Below are 15,735 nucleotides of genomic sequence, written 5' to 3'. Positions count from 1 at the left end.
GTGCATGCTCTTGATTATGGCGAGTAGCTCTAGAGCAATCTAGTTGTTTAGATCTATTTCGCTTGCACATGGACTCGGGCAAGATACCATTTAGCATGACCTGACTTGTAATACGGCCTTTGAACAATTTCCTTTCGAATTTCGCAAACCGCGAAAAAAAATTGAGCGAAATATGTTGCACAACGATGCAACGCGAAGTGTTCTCTAAACATTGGTCGCACGCTTGCCAAATCACAGTTATCAAAAGTGACGTAGCAAGTAACAAGATGGTAACACAGTTCCATCACACAAAATGTCCAGTGTACAAAAACTACTTTCCCTAAAGTCGATTGAATCCAAGAGCTTACGAAGCCTAAACCAAAAAAAAACATATTTAACACAAACTGTCAATTATTAGTGTCAAGGTCAGTGGTGCTAGAATAAATTATCAAGACTAAAGAGCACTTTAAAGTATACAAATAATGGACTAGGGGAATCATTTACTAAATACTGGATAAAGGCTAGTTAGCTTGAAATCATCATTGGTCACATGCCTGGAGGGCCTGGTTTGCATAGTACCTTACATCTACATCTGGGTCCTCACTGAGCTCAACAAGGCATGGCTTCACTGTTTTCTCCACAACCTGCAAACCAGCATTTCATGAAATGACCAAAAAGCCTAACGATGAAGAATACCGGATCACAGCAAATGAAGTGCGGGGTTGTAACTTACAGATTGATCAAGGATGGGTACGAGTGACTGCAGGACTTGGCAACATTGAATTTCATGTTTGGCACCCTAGAATTAAAGATTGCATCAGTTAAGGCTTAAGATCTCATAGAGATTATGGTTCTATCATGTATATTTGCTAATTAGAACTCACCTGTCCTTCGAGGATACGATGACAACAGGGAGCAACTGTTGGCTTGTAATGTCAGCACCCATGACGGGGGCCAACAAAGAAATAGCTTGCAAAGTGGTCATTCGATATAGATAATGTGGGTTGTTTATCTTCTCCAGAACCTAAAAAAGGGGAAAGAAGGATCTATGGCTATAAGGCTCTATTTAATCTACCATACAATTCCATTGAGGAAATCAAGAGTGAAAGGATTACTGCAATATTTCCACTCTACCCAGTTTCAATGATATAAACTATGTTGGCCAATTTACTGCAATATTTCCACTCTACCCAGTTTCAATGATATAAAATATGTTGGCCAATGTGGTATGATATTCTTTAGAATTAAAGGTATGTAAGGTCCAATGTCAGCAACCTATTTTTTTACATTTGGAAACTTAATTGTTCTATGCATGTTGTAAGCCCAGACTTAAAATAGTTGGAGTATTATTTACAATTTTATTCAGCACAAATCCTTTTTGTCTCCATTTTATATCTGCTTCTGACTTCTCCACTTGGTAAAAGTATTCTCTAGACTTCTATACGAGCAGCGCACAAAAGGATGGGAAGAGGCGAAAATGAGGCTCCCTTGTTAGCATTGTGCAAAGGCAAATTTTAATACATGACATTCTGACTACATGGATTTGGCCGCAGGACACTGATTTTTTTATCTTTGCTGCCGGACACTCCTCAAAAGTGGTTCCAAAACCACACAGTCTGGAGTGTTCTGCAGCAAAATTTGCCTTGTGCAAAAAAATTACTTTGCAGATTTTGTTCCCATCAGCTATTATTTACCACAATGTAGTAAATCATGTCTTATAAAGGAAAGGAAGGAAGCCAAGAAAATCAAAATAAGCAACTTAGCTTAACAGGCAAATGACATCTACTTTCCAGTTAGTAGTAACTTTAACCTGAGCAATTATATGCTGCATTGCCCACTCAGGGCCGAATTATTCCGCCAAATGCTTCAAGTTGTTGGCAGCAGCATCTCTGATTGAGGAAACCTAGAAGCAAATGTTCATAAGAATCTAGTCACATTACATCAGATCAAACCAAAGCATCAAATTTATAGACTACCTTACTAATCATAAGAGAGTACATAGTAATATTTGTGCACGATTAAGGAAAAAAGTCTCTATACTTATCTTCCAACCACTGCATGCAAAGTGCCCCTAACTTATCAAAAAATCCAACACCTAACTGACTTGCCAACAAAGGTATGTACAATGGCTGGTAGAAGTGATTGCGACAGCAAGTCGATTCCAATAACCTGAAAGAATTGCAGGAGAGAGCTTATCAATGCAGCTTCAAAATTGAAATGAATGAACAAGCAAACCAGGAAGCAGCCGAAACATAACAAACAAAAGCCTATTCTGGTCTGCTGACTGATTTGTTAGTCAAAATCATTTGCTACAATGCCTACTTCATTATATGAAGCATGAATGAACAAGCGAACCAGGAAGCAACTGTAACATAATAAACAAAAGCCTATTCAGGTCTGATTGAACCATGTTGACCTGACTGATTTGTTAGTCAAAATCATTTGCTACGATGCCTACTTCATTACATGAAGCCGGATGTACTTCGCAACATATGCTATTCAAGCAGAGTAATGGTAACTTGTTCAACTACTCGGAACACAGGATGTAGTGTTATTGTTAACCAGGTAGTCAATGCTGGTCAATAGTCAACTCACTCAAGAACACGGGATGTTCAGCACAAAGCGTAGCATTTGATATCAACTCGTTAAATACTTATAATTAATAAGATCAGCAGACTTAATTATCCTGAATTTAAGATTTGAACATTTGATACACATAAACTAGAGGACAAAAGAAATGGCAGTCAATCAGCAAAATGAACGTTTAGGGCAGCTGTTCACATTTCACAACTGGGATAATTGCAGTACAGTGGACGGCAAAACGACATGTTTTGAAGTGGATTAGGTATTGGAAAGGGAGAAAGGCTACATACTGAAAGATGAAAGAGCTTTTGGGCTGAGAAGGGATGCTAATTCATCATTCTTGCTTGATTGATAAATGGTAATGAATTATGGATTATATCCCTTCTTGTAGGGACAGCTTCCCTTAGAACCCTACATACAATCTCTAAACTTAAGGAAACCTATCTAATACAAAAAAAAATATTTCTATAAATAAAGGAATGGATCCATTTTACTCCCTAAAAAAACACTTAGCCCCCTGACCTACAACTACATAACCAAATATTTGACACCTTGAAGTTTCTGGTTTTGCCAAAAAAAAAATGAGCTAGTTGCTGCTAAAATTTCATATAAACCAAGCACTACTCAGCTTCTTACCATTTCACATCCAATTTGTGATATTTAAATTCTTATCGTATCCATTTTTTGCTGATTCATGCCAATAACTGGCCAGGTACACAATCTGCAAGTGAGAATATAAACCCTGAACAAAATCACTCCAAATGAAACCCCAACAAAAGACGGACGAAGCAGAAAAAACTGGGTTATATTTTTAAATACATAGAGCTCAAAGCAGTAGCAAAACACCAACCTGATTAACTTGATCAAGTTTCCTTATTATGTAAAGTCGAACATCAGGGAATTCATCCTCCAGCAAAGAGAGAAAAATGGGAAGAAGTTGCTCAATCGTGGCATCTTGTGAAAGGTTAAAACTGGAATTAGTCAACACCATCAGTGCACACATAAATCAACAGTAAAAATATTTGACATATACCAACAATAACTAGACAGTAAACATGAATGAATGCTTAGCAGTATGAGAACAAATACTAACAAACAATTAGCAGTAATATCTGAATTTCTTAACGGAATGGAAGTGCCATGGGTCAAGATCCAGCCCATGGCCCAATAAGACCGGCTGGCCCAAAAACCCACTCGCGAGTTAAGTAGATTAGAGTTTTCCAGAACTTCCCAAATTGTAATATATTACTTAGGGGTCAAGTTAGCCTCTCTATATAAAGATAGGCAAATCATCAATAAAAAGATAAGCAAGAATTAGAAGAAAAATCCTTCTTCTTGTTATTCAGGCGCCTAGCGTCTGGCCAACCCTCGCTTTCTCTCTCTCTCACGTTGTCGCCACCCTGCGCCCAAACCCTAGCCACCGCCCTCCATAGCCACCGGTGAGCTCTATGGTCGCCATTCCCCTCCTCTCCTCCCTCCAAATAATCAACCATCATTACATCTGGTATCAGAGACCACTCTAACGTCATGGATTTTGTCGGAGGGATCGATCCTGCAGTTAACTCAAGATCTACATGCGCAGATCCAATCGTGAAGGATTGCATTGACCTCGACAACGACAAATGCAGGTCTTCAATAGCCACCGGCGAGCTCTATGGTCGCCATTCCCCTCCTCTCCTCCCTCCAAATAATCAACCATCATTACATCTGGTGTCAGAGACCACTCTGACGTCATGGATTTTGTCGGAGGGATCGATCCTGCAGTCAACTCAAGATCTACATGCGCAGATCCAATCGTGAAGGACTGCATCAACCTCGACAACGACAAATGTAGGTCTTCATGCTCCACTCGGATCCGATCCTGCACCATTATGGGTGGATCTTTGCAGGCAATTTGAAGAATTTCGTTGTGAATGCCAACAATGTGTCGATGAGTTGTTCATCGTGCTCAACATTCCTCGGGATCCAAAGGAGGCACCTAAGCTTTCTTCCTCCTTACCACACCGACCGCCAGCCTCAGATGCATGTACCAACAAGGATGATCTCAACAGGCTGCTTCACCGTCGACAACCATCATCCTGCCAGATGCCATCGTCCCATCATCAGCAACTTCATCAGAAGTCATGACCAACACTTCTCGATGACCACTGGCGGATGAACACTCCCGCAACATCGCCTACACATCGAACATCGGCGTTCCCTCTACGCCGGTCTTCCACCCTATTTCTATGCCAGGTGGTGCTGCCCATATGTCCCTAGGAGTTCCTGATGATGACTCCTCCGCTGGCATCGACGTTGTCCTCCACAACATCTTCTCCGACACGCACGATGCCGTCTCATATGCTTCTCCCGAATCTGTGAAGGATGTGACCAGAGACTTCTTTTCCGTAGGTTCTGCCATATCATCTACTCTCCCATGACCCAAAAAATTTCTCTGCAGATGATCAGATCACGCACAATGCATAACATGTTATTATGGCAGCCCCTAGTGTTCAGGAGGAACACACAGCCGCTACACAGGATTTTGCAGTGTCCACGGTCATGGAGTCCCTCACTGAGGATTATGGCAGTTCAGCAGCCGTGGACTATCATTTGCCACCTACGGCTAACTTGTAGATCACACCTGGGGTAAGAGGCCCTAGAGCATCTCCAAATGCTGACCCCACTGGACTGTCGCCGCTCAAGTGTCTCACTAAAAAGGAGATTATGGAGAGATGGCATCTCAATCTTTGCCCTCAGTGCAATGAGAGGGTTAGCGACAATCATGATTGCACCTCTTCTTCATTGTGGTTGATCGCGACTTCATTAATGATAATCCACACTACACAGCACCACCACCAGCAGCAAGCCGTGACATTGCTGCAGGCAAGGCCAATGATGCCCCACTCCATGGCATGGTGTTCCAGGGTCTAGCTACAACAGTCTACAATGTTATGGCGATGGGAACTACCAATTCCCTGATGCTTGCTTTTCTTTCATGAGTAGACATGGTTGTTGTCACGATGCGGCATGTGTGTAACTGATTGATCCTGGTGGACCAATTGATGTGGCTGTCACTAGCACCTTCATTAGGACCGAGGGTTCTGGCACTTCAATAGCCGTGGACTCTCGTTCGCCATCCATGGCCGATCTGGAGTTCACGCCTAGGGCAGGAGGCCCCAAGGCATTTGATGCCACTGAACCACTGCCGATCTACAAGTCCTTCGGTGGGAAACCTTCGAGCTTGGCACCAAATGACCCTACAGTGACACTGATCCAACGATGGATTCCGTACTCAGTGGCGCAGACTGGCCGTCTGATCCAACCTCCTCCACCCCAAGTGGCCGGGTCAATTCTCATGCCGCCCCCTACATCTCTTTGACAGCGACTACTTGCCTCCGCTCATCAACCATCTCCTTCAACGATGAGTCCTCTACGCCCTCAGGTTCGCCATCCTGTACATCGTTGTTCGCGTCCTTCTATAATGGCTATGTGCGGTACCCCTCCCCGACTACCTTGCCTTCAATGGTGAGAGAAGGCTTAAGGTCGCAGTAGTCTCCATGTTCCACGACACTGCCGCTTCTACTTCAACAACGGTAGAGCGACCACGAACCACCCCAACAACACCGGGTGTCCCCCAAGTGTGCTTTTTTTGACAGCCTGGACAACACGTGTCCTTTGTGTTGGGTCGATCAATTGTCATCTTCTACTGCAATTGACTAAGATCAATGATCGCGCCCATCTGGTTGTCAACAACTTCAACTTCGGGTGTTCTACATCAACAACGGTTGCTCGACCACCATTGCATCTAATAGCCATCAGCGTTCAGGAGGAACGTGCGTCAACCCTTCCTGCCCACACCGTCTCCAACAAGGCCATCCACATCATCACACAACATGCTTCAGAGACTATTATTCCACCAGCTACCTTGGCTACATCCATCGTGTACCAATCGTCGAAGCCCAGATGCTCACCACCACACCATGCTTCCTCTCCAGGACCTTCGTAGCTCTTGAGATGGTCCCCATCGCCTACCTGTTTGCCTTGTTCCCCATGGGAACCAGGACGATCGTATGCTACATGCATGATCTCCAATTCCCCTGCCCAGCATTTGATGGACTTCCAGTGCATGACAGATATCAACATCCAGAAGGTACACCTTAACTCTGTCATGTAGGAATTCAACAACGGGCACAACAACAATGTACGTGGATTTCAACGACATCTCCAACACCAGAAACAACGTTGTCATCTTGATCCACATCTTCATCACACTCATTACCTAATCTACCTCTTTCACCTACATCAATGGCGATGCAATCATCTACGTGCTCCTTCGACTCAAGGCCACAGACGTCAACATCAAAGCAAGGCGAATGGAGTTCATCAACCATCTCTGGCACTGCCCCGTCATGCCAGGGAATCACATGGGAGCAGAACTCGTTCTTCAGCATGGGGCTTCCTCGGGCTTCAACCATGGCCCCCACCTTGCAGCATGCGGAGCTTTCCCCAATTAACAGGTCGAGGACAAGCTGCAAGTGAATGGAGGAAGAGATGTCATGGGTCAAGATCCAGCCCATGGCCAAATAAGACCATCGACCCAAAAACAAACTCGCGGGTTAAGTAGATTAGGGTTTTCCATAACTTTCCAAATTGTAATAGATTACTTAGGGGTCAAGTTAGCCTCTCTATATAATGAGAGGCAAATCATCAATAAAGAAATAAGCAAGAATTAGAAGAAAAATCCTTCTTCTTACTGTCCAGGCACCTAGCGTCTGGCTGACCCTCGCTTTCTCTCTCTCTCTCTCTCTCTCTCTCTCTCTCTCTCTCTCTCACGCCGCCGCCTCCCTGCGCCCAAACCCTAGCCATCGCCCACCATAGCCGCCGACAAACTCCATGGTCGCCATTCCCCTCCTCTCCTCGCTCCAAATAATTAACCACCATTATAGGAAGGATCTATATGTAAATAATATTAGCAAAATTAAGAGAAATGGCCAACTAATGGTTGACTTAGAGATTTATTTGAATTGACTAGGACAGTATGCCACAAAAACATAAATTTGAAACAACACACACTGATTCACACAAAAATAAATTCCCTACAAAAAGCATGCATTTCCTCATGAAGAGAGTTGATAGGTCAGTAATGTATGGATTCGAGGTTATAGGTACACCTAGGAGAAGAATCCAATAAAGTAGAAAAGCGTACTCAAAAGGACCAAGTTAAAAATTCAACATCAACTCAAGACTAGCAACACAAAGGGGCAAATACCTTGTTGTGTTCCTTGCACAAAACCCCACCAACTAATTTGCAGCTAACAAAGCAACGAGAAATCATTGATATAGCTTGCTGTGCAGCTCTTTTTCAAAGAAATACACTATTATTCACTGATATAGCTCACACCTTTCCCAATACAGGGGCCATTCCCATAATAACTGAAGCCAATACTGAATGGACATGCTGCGATGAATCTGATGATAATTCCTACAAGTACAATCGGCACAAGTTAACCCACTGAAAATTAACAGTACAAAACTCAAATAGCTTGCGTACAACACAAATGAACCTTGACACATGAAAGAATATGTTGGATTGCTGATTCGGATGATGCCATATCCATTGAATCGGATCGTTCATGGAGGTTGTAGTCAGGTAGGTTTAATAGATAGTTGTTTGTGAATTAGCGAGGTGACTAAGCTGGACCCTATATGTTCACGATTATCCTCCACTTGTGTGAACTGTCTATGGGTTTTTCAATAATGTTTGATAAGACATGTGGTGGAAGGCCTTTTATTTAACAGGAAGGAAACATGTTGAAGTTATTCAGTACATTTTGTATTTTAGTGCTTCTTTGCTAGTGTGCAAGGACTCTATGGAGTATGCCGACTTCCTTCGTGGTGACGATGATGCAATCCCTTGGGACGACATTGTGCCGAACACCCAAGAAGGCATCATCAGCACATAGCCTCCTTTGGCTGAGGTGCAATCTCAAGAAGCACCGGCAGAGATGGCAACTGGGGGTGGTCGTGGACAAAGCTACACCATGAAGGAAGATCTACTACTTGTGGCATCATGGCTGAACGTGAGCATGGATCCCGTGGTGGGGTCGAACCAGAGTTTAGGAGCTTTCTGACAGAGGATCGAGTCGTACTTCCACGAGAACAAAGACTTCCCATCTACCCGCAATAAGAAGTCGCTGCAGGGGAGGTGGACCTTCATCAACGGTATGGTGCAGAAGTTCTGCGGTCACTATGCTAGGGCCATGCGTTCTAGGAGGAGTGGGACGACCGAGGGCGAGACAGTATGATGTTTTTATGGTTGTGATTTATAGGGGATCTTGCTTTGTGATATTTTCATGACAATCGTTGTTAACTTATGGCATATCGTGGAGGCTTGCAAGATGTTCCAGGCCATGGAGCACAAAGAGTTCACGTTGCTTCCATGTTGGCGAGAGTTGAGACATCATCCGAAGTGGCAATCGGAGTCCTCGCGCAAGAAGCAGAAGACGTCCGGCGCCGCTAGCCCCGCGTCCACGCAGAACGTCGAGTCATCGCCCGGAGCAGAAGGAGCAGATGCACCTGCGTCCAATGCCACTCCACGACCGAAACGGCCTCCTGGGAGGGCTCGATCCAAGGAGGTTGCTTGTGGTTCAACATTGTCCAACTCAGCTTCTGCCCCCATGAAGGAGATATTTGACCGATTGTTCTCCTTGAAAGAAAAGATTGAGAAGGATAGGGCTGAGAGGTTCGCTGAGATAATGAATGTCGAGCGCCAGAGGCTCCGGCTGGAGGAGGAGCGAATGCAACTGGAGAAGGTAAAGGAGGAGATGGTCATAATGAACATGGATCTTTCTCAAATGGATGACGAGCAGAAAGAATACTATAAAAGCCTTAGGCAGAGTATTATTGCAGCTAGGCGCACCTCTTCTTGTCCATCCGTCTAATGTATGATTATTGCATTGTGAATTTGGTTGACAATTTGGATCTTATATTATGTGGCGATGTACGTTGGTTTGAAAATTTGGGACGTTAAGCCCTCACGGGGACATTTTTCCAGCAAACCGAACTCGGCCAGTTCATAATTTTTGCATTCGTTGCCATCCTTACATGATACGCACCGAGGATACAACATTGTTACAATCTGGAACGCACTCCACAAAACACGCAATGCTTATGTTAAGGATACCCTTTCTAACATAGAACTAGAGGAGACTGCTAGTACTCACCCCCGTGTATTTGCCAAAGATGTTCAACTAGGTCGTCCAGGAGGTGCTGATGGCTATGCCTGCTTCGTATAGCATCATATCGTTGGCTCAATGCCACCAAGGGAGGGGTTAAGTCGTGCAATGGCTGCACGTCCTCAGCAGCACCCTCATACACGTATTTGACTTCGTCATCTTGTCGCTCATCTTCGATTATCATGTTGTGCATGATAATGCAGGAGGTCATGATGGAGCTAAGGGTGTCCTCATCCCATAACCTCGTAGCCCCCCTAACTATGGGAAACGGGACTGCAAGACTCCGAATGCGCGCTCCACATCCTTGCGTGCAGCTGCCTGCTGAAGCACAAAGTGTTGCCACTTCCTACCAACTGGCGATGGAATGGGCTTCACAAACGTGGCCCATTCCGGATATATGCCGTCTGCAAGGTAGTAGCCCATGGTGTAATGGTGCCCATTATGTGGTATTTTACCTTTGGGGCCTCACCTGTGGTAAGGTCATCGAGGAGAAATGATCGGTGCAGAACGTTAATGTCGTTTAGCGAACCTGGCATGCCGAAAAAGGCATCCCAAACCCAAGGTCCTGTGATGCAACCACCTCGAGAATGATCGTCGGAGCGTTGACATGGTCGGTTAAAGAACCCGACCACACCGTCGGACAGTTCTTCCACCTCCAATGCGTACAATCAATGCTTCCCAGCATCCCTGGAAACCCTCTGCGCTCATTGGTAGCAAGCAAACGAGCAGTGTCCTCATCATTCAGAGAACGAAGGTACTCATCACCAAACACTTCGACGACGACACGGACAAACCGTCTCATGCTCTCAATGATGATGCTCTCCCCTAGACGGAGGCACTCATCTAGGGAAATTCTCCATAATACAGATGTAACAGGGAGAACAGCAAAGTGGGCAGTAGAGCTCGGGGGATTCGACCTCCAATTCATCCCCCAAACTTCTATCAAGTCCCAGGCGCTGGCCGTTTTTGTAGCCGAATGGTCATCCTTCGAGCCCAAGTAGGTGCAGCGACTGGAGGCGGACAAACATTGGACCATGCATTTCGACGAGTCATTCACGCTAAAGGGAGCCGGAGCTAGGGTGGTTCTGACCTCACCCACTGGTGACATCCTCAGGTACGTCATTCAATTGTATTTTTCCAGCCACTAATAACACTGTTGAATATGAGGGCCTCTTGTTCGGAATGTGAGCAGCCTCCACATTTGTGATTAAACGACTATTAGCAATAGGGGACTTGCTACTAGTCGTAAACCAGGTGCAAAAGGACTTTCAGTGCTCTGACCCGACAATAGTGGCATACCTCGCTGAAGTGAGAAAACTAGAACGATGCTTCATCGGCTTTGAGGTCAAGCACATCCCTCGCAAGGACAACTTCCTAGCCGATGAGCTAGCCCGTCTAGCTTCTTCTCGAGAATCTGTCCCGGTCAGAGTCTTTGAAGAAAGACTCTCACAACCATCCACCGCGGTCTCAGGCCAAGGTGAAGGGGATGCTCCGCTCGAAAATGGAGCACCCGAAGCAACACCTTTGGAGGCAATGCCTCCTTCGGTGCCGTCGACCTCGAGCGACCATCATGTGGTCGCCCTGCTCAGTTTGGGTACGACCTGGATGGAGCAGATCTTGGACTACCTTTAAAACCGAGCAGTCCCTGATGATGATGCGTCAGCATAAAAGGTATCGCGGCAAGCCTGCAGATACTCCTTGGTAGAGGGACGCCTCTACCGCTGATGGAGCAACGGCCTCTTACTGAAATGCATCACTCATGAAGAGAGGAGCACAGTGCTCTTCGATATCCATGGAGACATATGTGGTAGTCACGCTTCATACCACACCCTGGTCAGAAAAGCATTCTGGCAAAGATTTTATTAGCCCATTGCCCTCCAGGATGCCCGCAAGCTGGTGAAACGGTGCGAGTCGTGTCAGTGCCATGGCCAAAATACCAACCTACCAGCCTAAGCACTACAATCATACCACTCTCTTGGCCTTTCGCTGTCTGGAGGCTCGATATTGTGGGACGGTTCCCTAAAGCCCCAAGTGGTTTTGAGTTCCTGTTCGTGGCAATCGACAAGTTCACTAAGTGTATCGAGGCCAAACCCGTCAGGAAGATCACCGCAGCAGCAGCGATTAAGTTCATACGAGAGCTGGTAGTGCAGTTTGATAGTCCAAACCGCATAATCATGGACAACGGAACTCAATTCGCTAGTAGTGCTTTCCAAGACTACTGCGAGGAAATTGGGACCAAGGTTTGCTATGCATTTGTGGCTCACCCCCAAAGCAATGGATAAGTCGAGAGGGCAAATGGGATGATACTGCAAGGGATCAAAACTCGGGTCTTTGATCGGCTTAAAAGTTATTCAAGACATTGGATGGACGAACTCCCCACAGTACTCTGGTCTCTGTGGACGACTCCCAGCCGGGCCACGGTGGAAACCCCTTTCTTCTTGGTCTTTAGTGCGGAAGTCATGCTCCCCTCTGAAATCGCCTCCAGTCACCCCGAGTCAACAACTACTCAGACGACGACCAAGTGGCACGACGAGAGGACAACATAAACATGATCAAAGAGTTCCGCGATCGTACTCTGATTCGAGCTGCCCGGTATTAGCAGAGCCTCAGACGCTACCACGATCGAAGGGTACGATAACGAACACTGGTCGTAGGTGACCTCGTCCTTAGGAAAATTCAGAATAAGGCTGGTCGGAATAAACTCTCCCCCAAATGGGAGGGACCCTACAAAGTGGTCGATGTCACTCGACCTGGTGCGGTCAAGTTAGCCATGGAGGACGGCCGTGAATTACACAACTCATGGAACATTGCCCTATTGCACAAGTTCTATGTGTAGGGTCGCTCGAAAATGGGCATGTTTTCTCTATTTTGTAGGACCTTCCGGACGAGCATGGAATACGACCTGTAAGTTCTCAAATTCAAAAAACCAGACTCCTTGTTTTGCAGGACCTCCAGACCAGCAACGGAGTCCCCGCAAATTGGTCCTCCGACCACAGCATGCGACCACGCTTGATGACCACTACCGAACCTGGAGACCAGAGCGACAAACAACAAAGCGGCCATAGACTCCTGAGCAGGGCGAAACCCCATCCCGCATACTCACGTGATAACATGGGCACGGGTAGTCAAAAATACGACGACAAGGCCCCAAGTCCTCACTCAGCCCGAGCGCTGGTCGCCACCGACAAACTTGTCGAGCTATGGCCGTTCTACCCGTCGAAAACCTCACTAGCGAGCAGGATGGGACAAGCTGAGCCAATTCTCCGCATCAACACCGGGAAAGTTCTCCCGAAAAACTCCCAGCAGTGGTCCAGGCCAATCCATCCGAAAAAACAGCAGGACTCCATTTTTATCCTCCGACCATCGGCAAGGGTCCGGGAGGATGTTGCAACAAAGACGGACATCCCCTGGCAATTTCCATTCATGAGGAGGATAGGTTGCAAGCCGACTAGTTACACCCAATTGAGCTAACTATCCCAATACTTACCTACCCTATCCTCCCTAACTCTAGTGATAAGCACGAGGTTGGTATAAAAATCCCACCAGACCCTCGCCTCTATCTGCCCCTGAACGAGTCAAGGAACCTCTTATACTCCTCCCTCGAACGGCAGCTCACCACTCCGGGGATCGAACGGTGAGCAGCGTAAGGGCCAGGATGCACAGCCGACGCAAAGGCCCTGCTGGAGCTGTTGACCGGCCCCAGCACGCCCCGAAGACCTCCCTTCTGCTTCTCCAACTCTTCCTCTTCATCGATCTCCTTCTCCTAGAAATATCAATGACATCAGCCGAGGGATCCGCCCGGGCTGGAGCGCAGGATAGCCCTGCAGAGGACGGCTTTCTGTAGAACAGCGTAAGCTTAATGGTCACGGACACCATTCAAGCAAGTATTAGCTGCAATCTTGCGATCGCGACCGCGATCAAAGCCTCGTCCGGAAGCACCACGGCCGGCGGATCCTAGGTGGGAGGTAAATCCCCCTCCGCTGGTTCATCCAAAATCATCAACCTCTCCGGTGAGAAGGGAGGGGAGCGCACCATGACCTCCGGGTGTGTCTACACTACGGAGCCAATCGCGAGACAGGATAAAGAACTTGGACTCTGGGCACAAAAGCCCTTGAAGGAAAGAAAGAATGCGAGAGGATGACTCGAAGGACCCTCAAATACCCATCCTTTAAACAGACTACAACGGCATCCCAACCAACATAGCATTCAAACTGCTCAAAATTCGAGAGGGCAAATAGAAAGAGCCAAGAGTCCTTCAGGTCCAACGGCGATAAATGTACCTCCCCCTTTCTTCTCTCCCAGGGCACTTGAAACCTCCCCCCGTGATGCGGAACTCAAAAGTTGAACTTTGAGGATGGACAGTGTCAATAACCACTCCTGGGGCGAACTACGTTTGGTTTGGGACCCAAGTGGTAAGATCAGGCCGAACCGCGATCACGAGGGAGCTTGGGGGCTACTGTCGATGTATCAAGTAAAGGGGTACCCCGGCTAACAGGCCCCACGAAGGGTGCAAACAGCCAGGGGACATCTCCTAAAACGCTAATCGGTCAATGAGCTACCACGACCAGTGCAATACCTCCAGCGACCAATCTCGCTACACCTTCAGACAAACCCACGACCAGCCCCCTGGTAGCGGGGCTGGATTGGACACTCGCCCGAGCACTTCTGTTCACCAAGCACCAGCCCCAACGGATAAGGTCGTGGGCGGTGCAAGGGGCATTTTCCCATCCCGTAGAGTCTCACTTCTGTAAAGGCTACAGAGTGAGACTCTACAGGTTGGCTCAGCGCCGCACGATAGATGGGATGTTGTCAACCATCCGGTAGGGCAAGTGGACGGAGATGGCGTTGAGAGGCAAGTGGACGGGGACGACGTAGAGGCAAGTGGACAGGGATGGCGCAGAGAGGCAAGTGAATGGGGACGGTGCAAAAGGGCATCGTTCCGTCTCGTCGCATTAAATGCAGCAAGATAAGGCTCTACGGGCTAAGCAAAGACAGCACACGGCAGCACGATATGCAATTCCATCAGAGCAAGTTTGCTTGCCCGATACTCCGTAATGATGAGTTGAGTTAGATATTAGAATGAGCAGAGGTCATCTGTGTAGGACCCACATGTAAGTTCTCCCTCTCCCTACTATATAAAGGGATGAGAACCCTGTCTGTAACAAAGGGAGATCAATTCTGGTAAACTGCTAGAACACTGTTTGTAACCAAGTGAGATCTACTATAACACAAACACAGGACGTAGGATTGTTATCCTCCGAGAGACCCGAACCTGTATAACCCCTGGTGTCCCCGAATCCATCATCTACACACAGACACACCCAGTCCTTGAAACACCATTCACGCACACACTGTCCAACATACCCCGGAATCACTGTCAGGGATTTACCCTCGACAAGCTATATATATCATTAATATCTTGATGTCCTGTTGGTATGAATGCCAGAAGTTTTATTAAAAAAAAACATAACAAATAATGCAATTTTACTCAACACAAAAATGATGCCAAAAAGATCTCTTGCAATTACCCTCCAATCAAGCATACAAAAATGCTAACAAACAAAAGCTTGCACCAATGACCCAAAGATCAATCCACAGGTCTACAGCCTACTCCTAACCAAGTTCTTATACATATTTTTTTCCCAAGCAATTCAATTGGAGCCTACAAGACAAAAGCATGCACCAAAATTATGTGATGAGATGTCATTCAAATGTTATAGTAGTAACACATAATAGTTGCTACTTGTTGTCCTCTACATTTAACTTTTTGTGGAATTGAATGGTTTCATCATCGTCATCTTGTTCTTGAAGACTTGAAATGAAAAGAACACAACCTTTTATAATCCGAATAGAAGCACAGACCAATGCCTCATAGCTAGGCATAGAGAACTTCAGTAACATTTCATGGATATTACATTCCTGAATCCTGGAGGTTCATCGTGGCTCATATCTAGGC

The 15,735-nt window shown here is 46.4% G+C and overlaps 1 protein-coding gene and 1 pseudogene across 1 annotated transcript; one reads left to right on the top strand and one right to left on the bottom strand.

Moving 5' to 3' along the window:
• Positions 1 to 252: 252 nt before the first annotated feature.
• Positions 253 to 8,021, bottom strand: LOC133899332 (protein phosphatase PP2A regulatory subunit A-like; annotated as a pseudogene).
• A 933-nt stretch (positions 8,022 to 8,954) lies between these two features.
• Positions 8,955 to 9,485, top strand: LOC133898540 (uncharacterized). Its single transcript, XM_062339254.1, has one exon. The coding sequence runs from the start codon at positions 8,955 to 8,957 to the stop codon at positions 9,483 to 9,485; it is 531 nt and encodes a 176-aa protein (XP_062195238.1).
• The last annotated feature ends 6,250 nt before the right edge of the window (positions 9,486 to 15,735 follow it).

Source organism: Phragmites australis, chromosome 18, assembly GCF_958298935.1.
Source record: "Phragmites australis chromosome 18, lpPhrAust1.1, whole genome shotgun sequence".
Lineage (NCBI taxonomy): Eukaryota > Viridiplantae > Streptophyta > Magnoliopsida > Poales > Poaceae > Phragmites > Phragmites australis.
Note: the sequence above shows the minus strand (reverse complement) of the source record. Positions and strands in the feature narration are given on the sequence as shown.

What these genes read in the sequence shown, in the direction of transcription:
- LOC133898540 (XM_062339254.1), top strand. Translation starts at nt 8,955, where the DNA reads ATGGAGCACAAAGAGTTCACGTTGCTTCCATGTTGGCGAGAGTTGAGA.